General features: G+C 44.7%; 1 protein-coding gene across 1 annotated transcript in view; it reads left to right on the top strand.

The window, feature by feature from the left end:
- The window catches only part of hlcs (holocarboxylase synthetase (biotin-(proprionyl-CoA-carboxylase (ATP-hydrolysing)) ligase)), a 28,612-nt gene extending 7,277 nt beyond the window's left edge, over positions 1–21,335 (top strand). Inside the window, exons 5-11 of the mRNA XM_015960660.3 lie at positions 3,085–3,264; positions 6,149–6,420; positions 16,554–16,621; positions 16,896–17,056; positions 18,927–19,041; positions 19,239–19,452; positions 20,110–21,335. Coding sequence (XP_015816146.1) covers positions 3,085–3,264; positions 6,149–6,420; positions 16,554–16,621; positions 16,896–17,056; positions 18,927–19,041; positions 19,239–19,452; positions 20,110–20,281 — 1,182 coding nt within the window. The 3' untranslated portion in view covers positions 20,282–21,335. The remainder of the gene's footprint in view (positions 1–3,084; positions 3,265–6,148; positions 6,421–16,553; positions 16,622–16,895; positions 17,057–18,926; positions 19,042–19,238; positions 19,453–20,109) is intronic.
- Positions 21,336–21,553: the final 218 nt, after the last annotated feature.

Below are 21,553 nucleotides of genomic sequence, written 5' to 3'. Positions count from 1 at the left end.
CCAGATCAATAGTCATCTAGAGGTATTATGGAGGAGCTAGGACAATCATCTGCAGACCCAGCAGTGCGTCCTAGACCTCAACGGGAGAGTCGACTACCAGCGTATCTGGAGGACTATGAAGTTGGTTATCAACCTTAACTTCTCCGTCATCCTGCAGCCCAGGCTCCAGCTGAGCATGAAGCTCATCCTTCAGATCAACCTGGTGCAACGACAGTTGCAATTACTGGAGCCATACCTAGCCTACCTAGTAGGAGAATATCATCTAATCGAAGCCAATCTGTCTCAACGCAGTAAAGCTAAGACCCAGGGCAGCTCCTGTTCGTCAACAAGGAGGCCTCTCACTGATGGGTTATCTGATATACGGACAGCGATGTTGGAGGAGAGAGTAAAGAGCATGGAGTTAGCAGAGGTGCGAAGACAGATAATGGAGGAATGCCTGGTGGATGAACAGTACCAGCGTCTGGACCAACAAGCTTGGGAAGCTCTCAGAAAAGGAGAGGAGCTCCTAAGAGTACAAGAAATAGAGGCGCAAGCTTGATGAAGAGGCAGAAATGGCATTAAAGGCTAAGGAGGCTATTACCAGACAGCTAATGCTGCAACGTAAACTAAAGGAAAAGGAAATAGAGTCAGAGAAAGTGACTGTCATTACATCCCTCCTAAAGGAGGAAACGAGTAGCTCTGTTGCCTCAAGACCGCATAGCAGAGGTGAATCCAACATAGGGCCCCAGCTGACGTCATGGGAGTACCACCACCCTCACAAGGTGCACTTGGACTTACACACACTGCTCCTACAGCCATTGGCCCTCTACCAGCCTTGACAGCGCAGTCCACTGCTCCCCTAAACAGGCTACCAGCAGTTTATAGCCAGGCCCCTGTTCAGCATATACCCTGGCCTTATCCACAACAACAGCTAGTACAACCTGATGCAGTCCCGTAGCATCATTCTTCTCCCAGCATGCCACCTTTGCCACAAGTGACAGCACCTCCTCCAGGCTCAATTGCTGCACCAAGTACAGACCTAATGAAGCTATTAATAGCTACTTCATATGGACTTCCTAAGCCTGCTTTACCCTTCTTCACATCTGGAGAAGAGGCAGACTTTGCACTGCTAAAAATGGCTCTGGATAACCTGCTAAGCTCACATGCTCACCTCGCAGAGCCATTTAAATATCAAGTGTTGTTGTAACATCTGAAGCTGCCTAGTGCTCATAAGCTAGCACAAGCCTTTATGTATGATCCTAACCCATACACATCAGCCCTACAGGCACTTAAAGATAAATACGGGCAACCCAGTCAGCTTGTGCAAATTGAGCTGGGAGCCATTTTAAACATACCTCCAGTTAGAGCTGGTGATCCAGATGGATTTGACAACTTTTCCCACTCAAATGTGGCTCTCATGTTGATAGGCCACTTAGCAAATTGCCTGCTAACTACAGAGATAGCTTTGTTGAGTACAGCTTGAACTGTGGCATCCTGATAACTGGAACTGATAAGACATATACCCTGTCTGATTTCTCCACATGGCTCCAGTTGAAATCACAAGCCAAGCGAATCTCTTCTAGAGCAGCCTACATGTTTCAAGATCAGCCAAAGCTGAGGAATCAGAATAAACCTCAGGGTCCTTCATCCAATGTGTTCTACAACACAAAGAGCCAGGCTAAAGCCACACCTCCAGATCCAGCTGGCCATATAAGATCACCTAAGCCTTAAGACGGTCCTAAGCCTTACTGTCCATATTGCGACACCAGAGAACATTTCCTGAGCCTATGTCCAAAATTCAAAGCTCTTTCATAAGCTGAGATTGCCACATGGATTAAAGACAGAAGCTGTTGGCGCTGCGGCAGGAATCATGCACCTGAGGTTAGCACTCTAAAGAAGCCCTGTAAATGATGTAAGCAACCACATCTTACTGTGCTCCACGACGTGTGCCTTCAAGAACATAAAAGGGTGTTAATGGTCGATGTTCCTCCAAGTTTGCTTACTATCAGAAGACAAGCTGCTGCTCCATTTCCTGTGGAGAAACGGGATGTGGAGAGCCTCCGTTTCCTGTCACAGAATCTGTTCTGCAGTCCGTTTTGATTGAGGTGGAGGGAATTCTCAATACAAAGCCACTTGGATATATTTCCTCGGATGCTGCTGACCCAGACCCAACCACCCCAAACCTACTACTCATGGGACGTCGTGATGCATCACTTCCACAAGCCATTTACGCTTCCAGCGAACTCCTGGGCAGACGGCGATGGCGACGCAGCCAGGTCCTGGCAGACCACTTCTGGTCCAACTTTATTCGCCATCATCTTCCTGACTTACAGAAGCGACACAAGTGGCACAAGAATACAGACAATCTTGCAGCTGGACAAGTTGTGATGGTGGTTGATTCACAACTGCCCAGAGCCAAGTGGCAGATCGGGAGGATTGTCAAGACATGTCCAGGTTCAGACGGTCGAGTCAGGACAGCTGAATTGAGGATCAAGGGACAGACTTATACCCTGTCTGATTTCTCCACATGGCTTCGACCAATGTGCGCCCAGTGCACCTACCAGCTTGGGAAGATGAAGACGAATCTAGCTAAACACCTGATAAGACTTTCCTCTAGTTTTCAAATTTATAGCTAAACTCGGGGGAGGCTATGTCGGAAAGGGTTACGGTTATTTCATTTCCATAGAAGTTTCATTTGTAAATTACCCCACACTTATTTTGGTGGTCCAGTTTGTGACGTCACTTCCTGTACAGCGTTTCTTCCGTAGTCCAAGCTGTTGGTGATAGCAGACAGCCTCGTGTGCGTTCATGACTAATATACCACACAAAACCACAGAAATGTATAGAGGTTCATACTTCTACAGTCAATAAATACGCAAAACTGTCTCTCCGTGCCCTGCTCTCTGACCGGAGTCCTTATCTTGGAGATACTATCAGATCAGCAAACGATCTCCAGAGTTCCCACTCTATCATGCAGTGACTTAAGCCAATCAGATTCCAGCTTTATTCTTTTAAACCTCCCTGTAAGTGGAACGGTCACAGAGCTATATGAATAAATGAACGTGTGTACACAGTGACCTCTTCCCAAATTCTCTATTTGTACAGGTCCATTTTGACATGGGGCCAGACTCACAGAGTTTGGATTCAGAGAACATTGATGAGATCAAGGCCAACAATGCACTGAGATATGAGATACTGACAGAGATTCTCACTTCTCTGGGTCTCACCTGCGAACCAAACCAGACTCCGGCCCCTAGTCCCGTCTACCTGCTGGCCACGTCTCAGGTAAGTTTAAACGGGTGACTCTGCATCAGATGGACATCGGCAAAACAGCCCACCCTTACAGTTCCAAGTTTTATGTATGAGGACATGTTGCCATGATTAGTGCCTGGCACTGTGGAGCAGGTTCAACTGTTCCCAACGACCTAGGTCTCAAAAAAAAGGCTTCTCATTAGCAAGCATGGTGCTAGACCAACCACTAACCACACGTAACAGGGTACGACTGGGTGCCGTCTCATAGGTAATTAATCCATCATTTGCTGGAATTACATCCTGTGTGTGTGTGTTGTAGTTGTGTTGTAGTTTTACCAAATAAACAAATATGGAATATCTGGAATAACTATCAATCAGCTCCAAAGAAGTTTTGGCAAACCATCCGGTGTCTTCTGGGGAGAGCGGTAACTTGCTCTCGCTGTGTACACTAGGATTATGGAGCTGTTGGAGCTAGATGGTTGATTGCTTTGAGGAAATACCATACAGTTTTATTTATATAGCGCAGTTTAAACACAGCATGTGAGATGACTAAAGCGCTCAAGTCATAATTCTATGACACATATTCCAGCTAGGAACCAGAGCTGCTGTACCTTTAGGTGGTTAGAAATGGACCAACTAATCTCTAGAGCAGAAGTCGATCATCTACACAGCAGCAGAGCCCCAGGGTATAACTACCTCCATCCTGGGTACCTCCAGGCTGTAGATGTTTTTGAAACAACATGCTTCTGCAACACTGAATGGATGTCGAGGTGGAGTGGCAGACTATGGTGGTGGTCCTCATTGTCAAAAATGGGACAAGAGGGTGTGTTCCAACTATAGTGGGATCTCACTCTTTAGCCTTCCTGGAAATTTCTATTCCATGGTACAGGAGAGGAGGGTCTACTGGGTAGCTCAATCTCAGATTGAGGAGGGGCATTGTAGTCTTCGTCCTGGCCTTTGAACCAAAGGCCAACTCCTTACCCCAGCTGGGGTGCTGGAGAAGGCATGGGAATTTGCCCAACCAGTCCACTTGTGTTTTGTGGATCCAGGGAGTAGGCAGTGGATGGCCTTCTGTTCAGGACCAATCAGTCCCTTTACCAATAAAGTGTTAATCTGGTCTATGTTTTAGTCAGCAAGTCTGACCTGTTCCTAGTGAGGGTTGGACTCTGTCAGGGCTTTTCATTACCTAAATGGTCAGAATGTTTAGGAACAGCCCTGGGGTAGAGGGAGTCAAGTTTGGTGGCAGGAGGAGCTCTTCTCTGTGCTTTGCAGATGTTGCTAGCTCCATCAAAAAATAACCTTCAGCTCTAGGTAGTGTAAGAATTTAATATACATATTATTTAATGAACCATAAGACATGAGATTCCATAGTAAATATGAAATCAATCTTATGGATCTTTGAGTACTTTTAACCAGAAGATTGGAACTTTTTATTGCAGGGATTATGTAACAACTTCGTATTAACTCAGAGACAAAAGAAAGAGTCAAGTTTAAAATGTTTAAAGATTTATTACTAAACAAATTAAACTAGACTAACTTTAAACACTAAATGTATGGTGTAACTAAGATGAATTGAGATGGAGAATGGTGTAGTGTGGAATGTTGTTCAGAACCAGCAAATCCGGAAAAACGATTAGTTCTGATGGGAGTGAAGGTGATGTCTTCGCGCTAAGCTTTGATTTGAAGATTCATAAACACATAAGACGCCATTCTGTCAGCCTACGTACCCTTTCGGAAGTCCCCGTTAGATCAGGAATGTCGAGGTCCAGCTTGACCCTCTCTGGAACTGAAGCCGGCAGGAACAGCAGCGGTTGCCGACCAGACCAATCTTGAGATACTTCCGGGTCACGACAGTTTTGCTGGCATCAAGCAAGACCCAAAACGGGGTTGTGATGGTTCAGCTTTTATTCTGAAAGAACCGTTGCAGCAGTTGGAACAGCAACAGATTTTATCCAGCTTGCCGTTGCTTCTTTTGGCTGAAGAGGAAAGTTACGGATTGGCCACTCCGACAACTTCTCTAGAACGCTTTGAACTGGCTTTAAAGATGACGTGGGCATAGTTTTATAATTTGGATGTTTTGATTTACGGTCGAATGAAAAGAGAACAGATTTACAAAGCACCACCAAAACCATGCCTCCGTCAGATCTGGCAGATTCTGATTGGGTCAGTAAAACAATGTGTGATGTGGCTTAACCTTTCGTGTGATCAGTCTCTAGTGGAAAGATTTAAAGTTTTATTACTTATTATATTCTGTAGGATTATAATATCAAGTAATTAATATTTTCATTTCACAAATTGGTTCACATTTTATTGTTGACTAACACTTTGTTTGATTAGCTTATTAAATATAGAGTTCTTTGATTTATTAAAAAGGAAGAGTCCTTTGTCTTCATTCTTCTCTTGGGCTGGAAAGGAAAACAGATTAGAAGCAGATGCATGAGACCTTGAACAATATCTCATGCAGATTAGTTCTTGCTGAAGAGAGGGGGGAAATGGCTTTTAGGTGGAAAACAGTCATTTCATTTCGTTACAGTAGGATGGAGGTAGTGGGAGATCGGCTGGCAGATTAGAGCAGTATCTGCAGTCATGTGGTTGCTGGACAGGTCTGTTGTGGTGAAGAATGAGCTTTACTAGTCAGCAAAGTGCTTACTTGACTTACAGTCCGATCTTTACCTATGATCATGAGCACCTTCCAGAGGAGGTATTCCTACTATGTCCTGTTAGCAGAAGGCCCCTTGGCCAACCCAGGACAAGCTGGAGGGATTAAATCTACAGTCTGACCAGGGAACAAACACCTTTGGCTCTCACAGATGGAGGTTTCAGGGGAGAAGATCGTTTGGGTTTCCTTGCTAGTGCAGCTGCCCAACGAACAATTGACTGGAATACCTGAAACGTTGGTTTTCTTTGTTCCATACAGGAGGCCAAGACCACCTTCCTGAAGTTCCTACAAACACGGGCAGATTCCAGTGGCCTCATTAAAATCTTCAAGACCACTTTCAGAATGATGTCCTCTTCTGAGCTTCATGATGGTCCTTTACAACCTGAAGGCTGTCTGGCCCTGATCACAGAGTCCAGGGACATGGAGAACTTCAGCATAGAAACGTACTGCAAAAATCTGAAGACCAGCCATCTAGGGCACACCCTGCTCTATGCTGAGACAGCCACCTCTACAATGGACCTGCTAGAAGGGTAAAACGCATTTCTTTGGGTCTTCCCTATGTCTGAACCATGCAGCTTTGTGTCAGACTGCTGTTGTTTACTTAGGGTTCCTTAGCAGAGCGTCATTCTGTCATAGAGAAATGTTGGTTTTCAGTTCATTTTAAACAATAATTAGACTTCAAAAAATGTTGATGGAGTTGGCTCCAAAGTTAGGTCAAAAACTGTTAAGACTGTTTGTTTAAATAGTCTCTGTGCTAGGGCTGAATGATCTATCGTTTTTGGACCAAAATTCCGATTTCAAACAACACCCGATCACGTGATCGTCAAAACTGTGTTAATTTTTGTGGCGCTCCTGGCTGACTAGGGCTGGGCGATATGGCCTAAAGTCAACATCACGATACATTGATGATTTCACCTCGAGAACTAAAGTGGACAATAACTACAGGTATTCGCAGAAACAAAAGTTGTCCACTAGATGGGGCTGTCACATGTATCATGTTGAGTCACAGTTTTATGTGACTCCAGCAGAAAGCCACTTTCCCTTCCGGAGCTAAAAGCAGAAAATTTGAACTTTGGAATACCAAAGGATGAGGCAACAACCATCTCCAAAACACTTGGAACAATGGAGTCACAATCCATGTTATCTGTATTGGTGATCAGCTCTCTTGGGAATCGGTTTCTGTGATCGGCAATGAAAACATGATTGGAGCATCCCTAGTTGTGATGGATAGCTGAGCTCATGGTCCACCAGATGTCTGGGGATGCGTCACTCTGCTGGGGCTGGGACTTCTTCATGATATCTTCTGGTTGTAGCCATAGCACAGCCTGTGTACATCTGGCTCGAAGGACCACTTGTGACATATTATTGGATGCTTAGTGTACAAAGTCTGACCTCAGTCTTTGGTCAGTAAGGCTGCAACTACTCCAAGGGTTGGTTTAACCTCATTTATTACTTCCACTCGTTTCAACTGGTATGATGCAAACTTGTGTGTGTGTGTATGTGCGTTTGCGTGTGTGTGTGTGGTGTACCTGTATAAAATATGGAAAAAATAATATGTATTGGTATAAACCATATGTACTGTAAACTAAGCAGATATAACAACAAAGGACATTTTAACTGGAACATTACAACAAAGTGTTTTCTTAAATCGGTTACAAGAGGGCTCCATTACACCGTAGAATCGGTTTACTGCATGCAAACACTGAAATACTGCCCATCCACGATAATAAGCCCTCTATCGCATGTGAGTTATATCACAACAAATGATAGTTTGCACATATTTCCTATATAAAACAGCGCAAACACACATTTGCCTGTGCGATGAACGACCTGCTCAGTGTTTCAGTCATCCTGTCTAAAGAATGCGGTGAGACACAAGTGTGCCAGTTTCATGGTGACCCTAATGGTGACCCCCAACTGCTTTAGCATTTCTGTTGATCTTGCTTATGTTTTTATTGTCATCAGGATTTGGGAAAAAAGCACCAGGTTTTGGAACTAGCCTCAGTATTTTCTCCTATAACAGCTTGGCATATCTAATAACTGGTGGGTATAATCCCATGAACATCTTCTGCTGTGCCCATTTTCGTGTGTGTGTGTGTGTGTGTGTGTGTGTGTGTGTGTGTGCGTGCGTGTGTGTGTGTGCGTGCGCGCACGCGTGTGTGTGTGTGCTTGTATACATCACCAAGAGAAGATGGACAGGCTGGAACTAATTTATTGCCTAGGTGACCTTACTGCACCAAAGGGAAATTGCTCCTAATAGTCGTGCAGCAGGTGGCAGCAATTAAAACTGTCATAAAGTTTGAAAAATGGAGCGCGGAGCCGTGCTGAGCTGATTGGAACAGACATGGTTGTCATTAGGGTCATACAGAAACTAAAGCAGGGTGGAGGAGCTGCTGTGCTGTGATTTCATTACTAGTGTTTGAATTTCCACTCCTCTCTGGAGCAGCCGTGATTAATGTTATTATTAAGAAATGTCTGTTTTATGTCTTCAAGCATTTGCATTGAGCTATTCATCATGCTGAATAATCACAGAGGCACTCCACTCTGGATTAATTTTCACCTTCAGACCGACGTAGAGAAATTCTGCAGATATGAAACAAGCTATAGGCGTTACTTCACACAAGTAGCACAAATGTAATATTTATGTAGAAATGTTCACTCAGACATTTATGAGTGCGGGCTGGATTCAGGGCCTGGGAAAACCGATGTCTCGTTCCTGCGGTCATGAAATAATATCTGTTAAACCAATTAATGAGAAAGTGAAACTACTTTGGTCCAGTATTTTTTTTTATCCTTGATTAGTATCCCGATCAGAACCGCCAGGCACTAGACTGGTTTGTTTCATTCAGGCCTCTGTGTATGCAGTCTGCATGTTCTCAGAGCGCTCTTATGTTTCACCGCTGACAGTTTCCTGCAGGGGTCCAGATGTGTTTACCAGAGTCTTCCAGCTGTGGCTCCTGACGGGGCACATATTTAGTTTAAATCAGAAACATGCTAAAGAATATAAGAAGAATCCATCCAACTCCAACATGTAGCTAATAACAGTAGAGCTACTGAATCTGCTCAGGTGTATCTGATGGTGAAGATGATGGGCCTGAGAATCAGGTGGAGCAGCAGGGTGTGCCTGAACTCACTATTTATTCACGATAGTCACAGATATCAGCTGTAGAGATAAAAGGTAAAGGTGCTGGCCAGGCTCAGCATTAAAATAGTAGAAAATCAGTATAACTACACTTTACCATCTATGTAAATATGAACTGGGTTCAGTTTTTCATTTAGTTAAGGACTTTTGTCATAAATCATTACAGAAAATAAAAATCCTCTCCTCCAGACAGCATCACCACTATCAGTGTGTGAATGTGTGTGTGAGTGATACACTGTAGTGTAAAGCGCTTTGGAGTCCTCACTCTAAAAGGTGCTATACAAGTGCGGCTCATTTATCATTCATTTAAAGAACTGTGTTCCGCATACGTCACTCCAACACGTAAAACAAGGTAGCTGCTGTTGCTTGTATTGTGAATAACTGTATTTTTTTTACTTTCGTGCTCTTAATTATTACGTAAAATTGCATTTACGGCTGCAGCAAAAGGACCTGGCAGACCCAAACGCATAGTGAGGGTCTGCTGGGAACGCCTGGCAGAAGAACCTGTCAAGACGGTCTTCAACTCCCACCTCCGGCAGAGCTTTGACCACGTCCCGAGAGCAGTGGGGGACATTGAGTCCGAGTGGGCCTTGTTCCACTCTGCGATTGTCGAGGCGGCTGTTGCTAGCTGTGGTCGTAAGGTGGCCGGTGCCAGTCGTGGTGGCAACCCCTGTACCCGCTGGTGGACACCAGAGGTTCGGGGAGCCGTCTGGCTGAAGAAGGAGGCCTACAGGGCGTGGCTGGTCTGTGGGTCTCCGGAGGCAGCAGACAGGTACTGGATAGCCAAGCGGGGTGCAGCAGTGGCAGTTGCCGAGGCAAAATCTCGGGCGTGGGAGGAGTTTGGTGAGGCCATGGAGAAAGACTATCGATCGGCTCCAAAGAGGTTCTGGCAAACTGTCCGGCGCCTCAGGAGAGGAAGGCAGCAACTCGCTCACACTGTTTACAGTGGGGATGGGGAGCTGCTGACGTCAACTGAGGCTATAGTCGGACGGTGGAAGGAATACTTTGAGGAGCTCCTCAATCCCACCAATGCGCATTCTGAGGAGGAACCAGAGCTGGGAGGCCTGGGGATGGACTGTCCGATCTCGGGGGCAGAAGTTGCTGAGGTAGTCAAACAACTACACAGCGGCGGAGCCCCGGGGGCGGATGAGGTTCGTCCTGGGTATCTCAAGGCTATGGATGTTGTAGGGCTGTCATGGTTGACACGTCTCTACAACATTGCGTGGTCATCGGGGGCAGTTCCTAGGGAGTGGCAGACCGTGGTGGTGGTCCCCATCTTTAAGAAGGGTGACCTGAGGGTGTGTTCCAACTATAGGGGGATCACACTCCTCAGCCTCCCTGGAAAGGTCTACGCCAAGGTACTGGAGAGGAGGGTCCGATCGATAGTTGAATCTCAGATAGAGGAGGAGCAATGTGGTTTTCGTCCTGGCCGTGGAACTGTGGACCAGCTCTATACCCTTGCAAGGGTGATGGAGGGGGCATGGGAGTTTGCCCAACCAATCCACATGTGCTTTGTGGATTTGGAGAAGGCTTATGACGGTGTCCCCAGGGGCACCCTGTGGGGGACGCTCCAGGAGTATGGGGTGGGTGGCTTTCTGTTAAGGGCCATTCAGTCCCTTTACCAGAGGAGCGTGAGTTTGGTCCGCATAGCCGGTAGTAAGTCGGACCTGTTCCCAGTGAGGGTTGGACTCCGCCAGGGCTGCCCTTTGTCACCGGTTCTGTTCATCACTTTTATGGACAGAATTTCTAGACGCAGCCGTGGTGTGGAGTGTGTCGAGTTTGGTGGCAGGAGAATCTCGTCTCTGCTTTTTGCGGATGATGTGGTCCTCCTAGCTTCATCCAGCTCTGACCTTCAGCTCTTGCTGGGTAGGTTCGCGGCCGAATGTGAAGCGGCTGGGATGAGGATCAGCACCTCCAAATCTGAGACCATGGTTCTCGACCGGAAAAGGGTGGCTTGCCACCTCCGGGTCGGGGGAGAGGTCCTACCTCAAGTGGAGGAGTTTAAGTATCTCGGGGTCTTGTTCACGAGTGAGGGTAGGAGGGATCGGGAGATCGACAGGCGGATTGGTTCGGCGTCTGCAGTGATGCGGACGCTGAGCCGATCTGTCGTGGGGAAGAGGGAGCTGAGCCAGAAAGCCAGGCTCTCGATTTACCGGTCGATCTACGTCCCAATCCTCACCTATGGTCATGAGCTTTGGGTAATGACCGAAAGAACGAGATCGCGGATACAAGCGGCCGAAATGAGTTTCCTCCGTAGGGTGGCCGGGCTCAGCCTTAGAGATAGGGTGAGGAGCTCGTACATTCGGGAGGGACTCGGAGTAGAACCGCTGCTCCTCCGGATCGAAAGGAGCCAGTTGAGGTGGTTTGGACATCTGGTCAGGATGCCTCCTGGACGCCTCCCCGGGGAGGTGTTTCGGGTATGTCCTGCCGGCAGAAGGCCCCCGGGTCGACCCAGGACACGTTGGAGAGGTTACATCTCCAATCTGGTCCGGGAACGCCTTGGGGTCCTGCCGGAGGAGCTGGTGGACAAGGCCGGGGAGAGGACGGCCTGGAGCTCCCTAATTGGGATGCTACCCCCGCGACCCGGACCCGGATAAGCGGAGGAAGACGAAGACGAAGACGAAGCAAAAGGTCTGAGTCATAGGTCCGTGTCCTACATGCATTTTTAAATAACATAAATCTGATCTAAAATAATAACCTACATCTATAAATCCATCTGGACCTGCACCGGTACTTCTGGACTCCAGAGTCCCGTTAGCATGACTGCAGCAACACTGCTAACCATGTTAGCTTCGGTAAGGAAAAAACAAGTCATTTGGGAAAGCTATGACACACACACACACACACACACACACACACACTCACACACACAAATAAAAGATGATTCCCATATTTCAACAGTAGATCATCCTGTAACCGTTAGAACCTCCGTGCCGTCCTGGATTAAATGATAATTGACCCGCACTTGTATAGCGCCTCTCAGAGTAAGGACTACAAAGTGCTTTACACTACAGTGTATCATTCATCCATTTACACACACATTCACACACTGATGGTGATGAGCTACGATGTAGCCACAGCTGCCCAGGTTTTAGACCGGAAGTTAGATTCTGTTTGTTCGCGCCAGTCACAAACATCAGATTTTCCTAAATTTCCAGTCATGAAAACCCAAAAACCTTTTTCATCTGAGGTTTTAATACTTCTTTACACATGCCATTCAAAGGCATTTTGCCTCTGGCCAGTATCTTTAAATGATAAACTTGTTTGTCATACTTACTGGAGCAGTTTGATGGGTACCCACCTGTTATATCTAGCATTAGCTCTGCTAAAACCAGTGCACCTATAGTTCCTTGTTGTTATGGTTTTCTGTAAGTCGCTGATGGGAAAAGCTGCTGGAATTAAGCAATCCAGTCTAAAACTTCCCACTTTGCTGTTTTTTCTTCCTTCCTTTTGGCAAAAACCCTGAGTTTTTCCAATGATGAGGAACCTGAAGCATTTTAAGTTTTTTTTTTTTGACTGTACCAAGTTTAAAAAATGTTTTTGCACGTTAGTCAAATATTCAACAGCACCAGTTTAAAATCAAACCAATACTTTAATGTAAGACATTAAATCTCTACCATAGGTCCATTCTATATTGTATGAGGTCCTTGGTCTAGTACTACCTGATGAGGATTATTCCACCTGTCAAATATTCCTTTAGCTGGAGTAGCCATCTTGAATTAGGCTGACTACAAAATTAATTAGTTGTTCATACAAAAGTGTATTAATGACTTCCTGAAACTTTTCAGGCCTGTCTAGAAGTTATTTTCTATACCTGTCAGGACCAGCTCCTAGGGCAAACTGTTGACTTAATAACAACATTGCCTATAAGAGAAACATGAACAGCAAGAAGGCCACAGCCAGCAGTATTCATCACACTGGATGAGCGTTTGTGTTTACCAGTGTAGGATTTCGATGTGTGCTAGAGCCGCGCAGCTCTATAAGTGTTGTGCATCAAAGGACCTGACTGTCTCAGCTTATCCTGAGGAATAAAACCAAGCAGGCATAAAAAAGTGGAGGACATTTTAAATATGTGCATAATACTTTTACATTTATTATCAGTGTACCTCCTGAACGTGTGATGTTTTTGTCAGGTAAACTAAGGAAATTACATAAATATATAAAGAAAGAAACGCATAAATAACAATATAAAAAACATGGATGTGTTCTTATTAGAGAACCTCTAACAGATAAAGGGAGCCCGACGGCTTTAGCCGTCTTCTCCGTTTATGACGGGGGTGTTTTTAGGACCGATGAGACTGAAAGGGACACCTGAGGACATCAAGACAATGATGGTGTGTCCCTGTCAACATTTAAACATCGTTTTTCTACTGTTCACCAGAGTATAATGGCCACAGCAACAAGCAAACTGACAACTGTGGGTGCGTGTGCACGTGCGTGCGTTTAGTTAAGGATCTGTGGACATGCTAATTCCAGGGTGAAGTTGGAGCTGGAGACCCCAGGGAGCACTTGGCATGTCCTCAGAACATAATGATTGTTTTCCTGCTCTGCTGAACATGATCTCTGTGCCTGAAGCAAAAGTCCAGCCTGTTCACTTTTCAGGTTCAAAGTCTCAGACAGAAAAATCAACAAATCCTCCTCTAGACGTGAACTTACGGCCTCACGTTGTGTGTAGATGTGTGTCTACCTGGCATCTAAACTCAAGTTTTATTCTAGTCTGTTAAACATCGTCGCTGACTGCATAGATGAGGCATCCTGATGGATTGATCATGATCTCTGAGGAGGAGTGAGACATCCTCTGAAAACCTTCAGCTGTCAAAACTAGACTAGAGTTAGATCTTGTCTTCTGTTGTTAAAACCGTTATCAGACAGGTTTAACATTTAGAAACTGATTTTTGTTACCATGGCAACTAGTTTGACCTTTAAAAAAACGCGCAGCTCCACTTGACCTCCTATGTGCCACTTGCATTTTTAACAAATTGTTAGCAGATGTTCAAATTTCATATTCAAGTTAGCATGTGGTGCCGAGCTGTCCAGTGATTCTAAGCTCCACAGCTCTGTTTAAACCAGCTGCAGAGCTAACTAGCTGCTAAAGCTAGCACAGTATAGGTAAAGGTAGTCTCACCTGCAGAAGAACATGATCATATGTGTGTGAACCCAGGAACCTGAAGACCTCATAGAAAGCATGATGGAAGTGGTGATAGGACTCTACTTGTCTGCTATTTACATAGCACCATATTACAACAGGAAGTGATGTCACTGTCATGCGAATGAGACCTGACTGATTACTTTATTCAGTTTTAACCAGAAAGCGGGAGAGAGAGAGGATATTTGGAGTGAGACAGAGCTGGAGCTGATGGCTGTCCTGTCCTGTCCTCCAGGACAAGGCAGATGGACATCTGGGTAACGCTGATTCTGTTATTAGTGATGATTTAAACAAGAAGAGTGTGGTGTGCAGTGGGATCACACACACATCCAAAATCCTTTTACTAAAGAAGGTGTGTGTTGAGTTTTGATGTGCTGATGCTGTAGACGTATGTCTTACCTCAGTGGACTTTATAAGAAGAGGGACATTAAAAATCAGCTTTATTATATTTGTGTGTGATGAAACAGCAGGTAGCGGTTGTCCTTACTGGTCCTACAGCTGCCACCCATCATCTACTTTCAGAAATGATCATTTTAGCTGTTTCCCAGTAAACAGATTTACTCCAATTAATATGATTTACAGATGAGTCTTATTGATTATGCCTGGAAAGGTGATGAGTGATCAATGCAAACCCAGTTAGGCCCAGTTAATCCTGTTCCTCAGATCAGCATCGCTGGCAGAAATAAGCTTAGAAGCTGAGCCTCATCTTTTTCCAGGAAGTGAAAATGTTAATTTAAAGGAATGATGCATTTGAATCAGCAAGAGTATATGTTAGGAAAGTTTGACCCTAATGGCCATCCGTTGGTTTTTACTTGAACACAAAAGTAATGCATGCTTGCAATCATTTAGGTTAGTACTTCTGTAGAAGGAAACATGGCACACAATATGGCGTCGCTCAGAGACTTGGACCCGCTCCATGAATTTTAGAACAGATTTTTATGGTTATATGTTATGAAACTGACTATATTTTTCAACAACTGGGCATCATTTAATTCATTTACAACAACATTTCGATGGATATTTCCGGAGACTAACAGTAAAAAGTACACATTGTCTCTTTAACTGGAGTTCGTCTGTGGTAAACTCAGTTGGTTGGGAAGTACCATTTCTTCTCCAAACATGGTGTGTAGGATGACAGCCAAAAAGTTACACTTTGGTTTCATCTGACCGTGCTTCCTTTCACAAACTTTAACTGAACCTCAACACACTTTTTGTTCAGCTATGGAGTCTGCGTGGTGAGTGTGCACGGAGGCCATACTGGTTCAGTGAACTGCTTAAAGTTTTCTTTGAAACTACAGAAGCTGCTGATGCAAGGTCTTCCTGAAGTTCTGCCCGAGTGGTTCTTGGCTCTTATAGGGGGCGGGTTTCTCTCTCAATACCGACAGATTTCAGGCGATCTCCTGGCTTTCTATCTGGGCCGTTTTGCACTTTGGTATCTTCATGTGTTTAATACTTTCTCCTTGTGTCTTTTCACTTTATTACACATAACTCAGTTTATGGACTTAAATGTTGGGATGTCTTTGCATGGAATAAATACTTGAGCTGATTTTGATGTGTGGTAGATATTTTGTGTCAATAGCTCACTTAGAAACACCCTTGCTGAAATAGTTAACCTCCCTGCTGTATGTATGGATATGTAAACACACATTTGTAGAACATTCATGTTATTTTTGTTGAATCTAGTCAGGTGAGTAACTTGTGTTATTAAAGCACCAACCACAGAGATGCTACAGAGTAAAAACCTGTGATGGTCTTCTCCCTGTGACCAGATACATCTGGCTGCTTTACTTGGTATCCTGTTATTTATGCATTTAGATGCATGACCACAGTAACGGCACACATGATGCAAAAGTGTGAAACGTGACTTAAAGCCACTGACCAATAAAAGCCTGTGATTGTTATTGAGAGTAGTGATGCTGTCTGGTCCACGTGTAAATGTATATACTACAGTGATCCCTCGCTACTTCGCGGTTCGTTTATCGCGGATTCACGACTTCGTGGATTTTTTCTTTGGAGCCTTATTCAAGGGAAATTCGCAGATTTGCGGTATTTTTCACCGATTCGCGGTATTTTTCTATGCAAAATATCAAGAAATTCCTGTTTTTTTCATCAATTTCATCATAAAATGCACTTTTTGTAATAAAACTATAAAAAACCAAGTAAAAAAATTTTTTCTTGAGTTTTACCCACAAAAAGAAAATGTGCTGTACTGTAAATATGGTGTCCCTACTTCACGGATTTTCACCTATCGCGGCCAGGTCTGGAACGCATCTACTGCGATAAACGAGGGATCACTGTATAGAGTCTTGTGTAAAAGAAAAGTCAGACGCAGGAAAACCACTGAATAAAAATGTTTTTGTCCATTTCTCCTGCAGGCTCACGCTGCACCTACCCAAGGATGTGGGTGTCATCGCAGTAGCTACTCAGCAAACTCAGGGAAAAGGTTAGCACTTCAACAATCTCTGGGCTTTTCTAAGACAACATTCACACTGATTCAGTTTATTTCTATAACGCCAAGAGTCGTCTCGAGGCACTTCACAAAGGTAACACTCCAACTGAGTTCAGTTCGTTATGCCAGATAAAGTTTCCCCATACCAAGCAAGCATGTAGCGACAGTGGAGAGGAAAACTCTCAGGACTAGCTGGGGGTTTGACAAGACAGAGCAGACACACACACACACACACACACACACACTAATTGTGTTCCTGTTGGTTCAGGTCGGGGCAGAAACGCCTGGCTCAGCCCGGTGGGATGTGCCATGTTCACCGTTAGGGTCCAGGTAGAGCTACGCTCCAGGCTTGGAAGGAGGATTCCTTTCTTACAGCATCTGGCAGCTTTAGCCGTTGTGGAAGCTGTTTGCACCCTTCCTGGATACCAGGTATCACCTACAGCCTTCTTTCTGATATACCTGAGGGGTTCTTTTACCAGATTATACAATATAAAGCTTCAGTGATCATTACAGTAGGTTTGAATTTACCTTTGGTCACGATTCTACGTTCTTGCTCAAATATATTTGTTTTAGAGTCCTACAGCAAGTTGCATCCATCAGCAAGCCTGTGGCTGTCTGAACTCTAATTTTTGTCGCATTACGCCGAGATCACTACAGCCGCGAAGCGGATCGCTCACGAAATTCACTCTGCCCGCTGCTCCTCTGTTCACATTTTAGATGAGCGCTTCTGCTCACGCCTACTGTTTCCCACCACTGTGTGTGTGTGTGTGTGTGTGTGTGTGTGTGTGTGTGTGTGTGTGTGTGTGTGTGTGTGTGTGTGTGTGTGTGTGTCTTTGTTCCTTTCATCTTCCTAGTCTTTTGAGATATACAAAAATTATCTCATTTATCAGTCGCGGTGTTTTATTTAGAAAAAATTCTTTGTTTGGTTAAATTTGTTGGCCTGCCTCATCCGTTTGGGTTTGACTTCCTGCCAGAATTGACGCGGCTCACTCATGGCTCGTGAAAGAATTAGAGCTCTCGCCGAAACGAACGCGAGCAGTAGCGGCACTTCGTAGCTGATGTGACCGAGACCGTAGGCTAACCAGGGCACCAGATAGAAATGCTCTTCGTTCCACAGCGCATCGTTGCACTTCCATGTCTGATGTGAACTGGGTGTTAATCTTAAGCGGTGGTGTCTGGACCTGGTCCTCCAGGGTCTCTATCCAACATGTTCTAGGACAATAGTTCTCAGTCCTGGTCTTGGAGGGCTGGTGTTAAGCATGTTTTAGTTTAGTTTAGTTTAGTTTTCCCCCCGGTGTCCTGAATGGCATTAAAACCATCCGAATTGATGTCTGAGTGTCAGAAACAAGCCTTCCAGTTTTATTCTTACAGCTGGAGTGGGTGAAATCAGAACTTTACTACAAATGCTTTTGGTTGTTTTATATCCCAATGGACACGGAGACAGAATTGAGAAAGGAAGGGGGTAGAGGAAAGGAGGTGGTAAGGGGGGAGAGTTCACAGAAATAAAGAATAAAGGATGTACAAGAATCTGCTTCTAGACCTGCAGAAAGAGCGAGAGAGAGAAAGGGACACTCACAAATACAACAGAGCCTCGATACCACATCTTCTGTACATTCATTCTGTCTCTTTTTCACTTATTTCTTGGTTCTTTTTAAACACAGAGAAGAAAAGTTTTCCTTTACCTTATTAGCTAACGTTTCAGCTACTTCTTGTAGCCTGCATCACAGCCGGTGTCACCTCCTTTTTCGTTTATCTGTGGTGTCGCCCTCTGCTGCCCGCGCCCTCCTCGTCGATGACACAGTCCCATGCGTGATCTGGAGTGTAGACTCCTTTGTCTGTTCATGGTTCCGTGTCCACGTCTCCTTGTTCTGGCCTCCTTAATCCATATTTTGTGTTTTACTGTTTGGTGTTAATGATCCTTGTTCTGTCCCAGTCTGTTTTGCTGCTTTTGGTTGTCTTCCACTTGTTTCCCTCTCGCACTCCCTTTGATGTTCTGTTGTTCGTGTGTTGAGTTGGCGTCCGGTTTCTTCCGCATGTTTTATTGCAGGGTTTGCACGGGATTTCGTATATGGCTCCACACTCATGTCCTGCTGATATCTTGCGTAACCCGTTATAAGCCACCCTTTGTGAGTTTTTCTACATTCGAGTTTAGATTTTAAACCTTGGAGAGCCTGGTACCCTAACCCCAACCCACCTGGTAAATGGTCTGGAAACATTAAACTCTAAAATTCAAACATGGTTGGTTGGTTGGTTGTCCTCCTGCTCTAGATCTCTGACTGACTGGTTTAATGTTCATTAGGACCTAGACCTGAGGGTGAAGTGGCCCAATGACATCTACTATAGTAACCTGATGAAGCTTGGAGGGGTCCTGGTCAAATCCACTGTTATTGGAGAGACCTTTCACCTGCTCATAGGTAAAACTCTGCCTTCATAACTTCTAGTTAAACATATTGGTGCCAGGTGTGATCGGGTCATAATGTCTGACTAAACCTAAAACTGTGCATCTAATCACAAACGTATGAAATGTATGTGAATGTACGTGTACAGTGGAGTAGTGTATGACTGGACCGTATGGAGGAAGATCACCTAGGTGTTCGTACCTGTTCTGTAGGTTGTGGCTTTAACGTGACCAACAGCGAGCCAACGGCGTGCATCAACGACCTGATCCAGCAGCACAACAGGCAGAACAGCTGCAGCCTGGAGCCACTTAGCTGCTCACAGCTCATCGCTCGGACCCTCAACTGCCTGGAGGCTCTCATCAGTACCTTTCAACAAGAAGGACCAGAGGGCGTCCTGCCCACCTACTATAAGAGATGGCTCCACAGGTAAAGGTGCTGATTACGCCTAGTGTCCCACATAGTTTTTGAAGGCTTACATGCATTTTACATGAATTAAAATCTAGACCCACCCACTTGCTCCCACTGAGCCTACCAGCATTCTATTCCTTTTTGCACGTGTACATGAGTGTCTTGAAAATTCAATTTTTTCAATTCGAGTCAAATGTATTTATATAGCGCCAAATCACGACGAGAGTCATCTCAAGGCACTTCACATAGTAAACATTCCAATACAGGTCAGTTCATTAAGCCAATCAGTAAAAAGTTTCCTATATAAGGAAGCCAGCAGGTTGCATCAAGTCACTGACTAGTGTCAGAGACTTTACAGCAATCCTCATACTAAGCAAGCATTTAGCGACAGTGGAGAGGAAAACTCCCTTTTAACAGGAAGAAACCTCCGGTTGTCTTTAAAACCCGTCACTAGTTAAAAGCTTTTATGAAATACTACAAATACAGATTTTTAATCCACCTAATTAAACATCATTCTGTTGATAACAGTCTGATTCAGATCTGTGATCCTGAAGACGTCTGAGTCGGTTGACGTCCTCTCGTAGAAGCAGATTATATTGATGCTATGCTTTGAGGCATCACAATGTTCTCGGAGCTCCCTGATGGTGCTGATCTCTGCCTATGTTCTGACCTCAGTGGGACCAAGGTGCGTCTCTGGAGCGAGGATGGACCAGAAGCTCAGGTGGTGGGTCTAGACACCAACGGCTTCCTGCAAGTGTTCAGTGAAGAGCATGGCACGGTGTCTGTGGAGCCTGATGGAAACTCGTTTGACATGTTAAAGAACCTGGTGGTCATCAAGCAGCAGTAAGACCAGGAACGGGTCCACTACAGTCCAAGTGTCTTTCTGATCAATGAAGCAATAAACTTTTTTAGTGTAAGAGAAGACTTTGTATTGTTATCTAATGTCTGGTCTGGTTCCATTTGGATGCTGACATGATTTTATTGTTTTAGGTCCCATCCTTGTACACTTATAAAATGCATTTTCTCAGCCTTGATGCAAGTATTTACAACCAAGTTGGACAGCATATTTTATTAGTGAAACTCTTCTTTGAAGTGACCAGAAGCACTTGAACAGCTGACCAAAACGTTGTGTTATGGATACGTGGAGCACTTTCTTCCTGTCTTCACCTGTTTAGCCTGGGTTTAGGTGTATTCTGGGCGTATCTGTCGTTTATTCAGTCATCCAGGAAAGGCAGCTGTCCTTCCAACTCCAGGAACAAAACAGCTCAGTCTGATGAGGGAACGTTTGACTAAAGGTGAATGTGGGTTCATGGAAAGTCCTGGATGTGTAGAAAAATCAGCTGCTGCCATTGCTGCATTGATTCTATGATGAAGTGAAACAATACCTCTAATTTAAAAGTAAACAGGTCATTAATAAGTATTTGTATTTCTCCTTCAAACAGAGGCTTTTGTTCTAAAATCGTATCCAGTTTGGATGTAATGGACATTAAACTTTAGGTCTATATTTTCATATCTCTATTTAGACTTTAGCATCAACTATTGTCCCAAAAAAGTCTGTAAAACATGTTTAATGATCCAGCCTGGTTGGATGGGACCTTTAGATCCACACTAAGCTGCTTTTCTGGAACGTTGTTTTGGTTTCATTCTGTCTCCAGAGAAACCAGTTCAACCAGTCTGGTCTGGTGGAGTTTCCCTGGGTCTAGGTGACATGGTGCTGATGAACAGCATCATTGGTCAGATGGTTTCCTACATGGTGCTTCTAAGGCACCAAATGCAGCTGTTCTCTTCCTCCCTGTTCCAACAGACATGGCTTGCCCTGATGTGGTTCTTTCTGCTCTGTTCTCTGAAAAGTCTCCATTGCTGCTCTGACTTAAAGTAAAATAAAGACTTCTGGAAAATTGCATCATTGATGTCTTTGACCCAACGCACATCTGATCTCGTAATTCTGGTTATTCAAGTGTAAAACTAAAAAGGGTCTAAAAAATGTAAATATAGCTCTAAAACAATAGTAAGTATCAATATTAACGCAGTAGCTATTTTCCAGAAGCTTGTCACCTGAGACAATCTGGTGTCATTGTCCCTTCTACAATAGAGTAGATTCTGTTGGCCCCATGCTGAT

The sequence above is a fragment of the Nothobranchius furzeri genome, chromosome 10 (assembly GCF_043380555.1).
Source record: "Nothobranchius furzeri strain GRZ-AD chromosome 10, NfurGRZ-RIMD1, whole genome shotgun sequence".
Lineage (NCBI taxonomy): Eukaryota > Metazoa > Chordata > Actinopteri > Cyprinodontiformes > Nothobranchiidae > Nothobranchius > Nothobranchius furzeri.
This window is presented reverse-complemented; position numbering and strand designations above follow the sequence as displayed.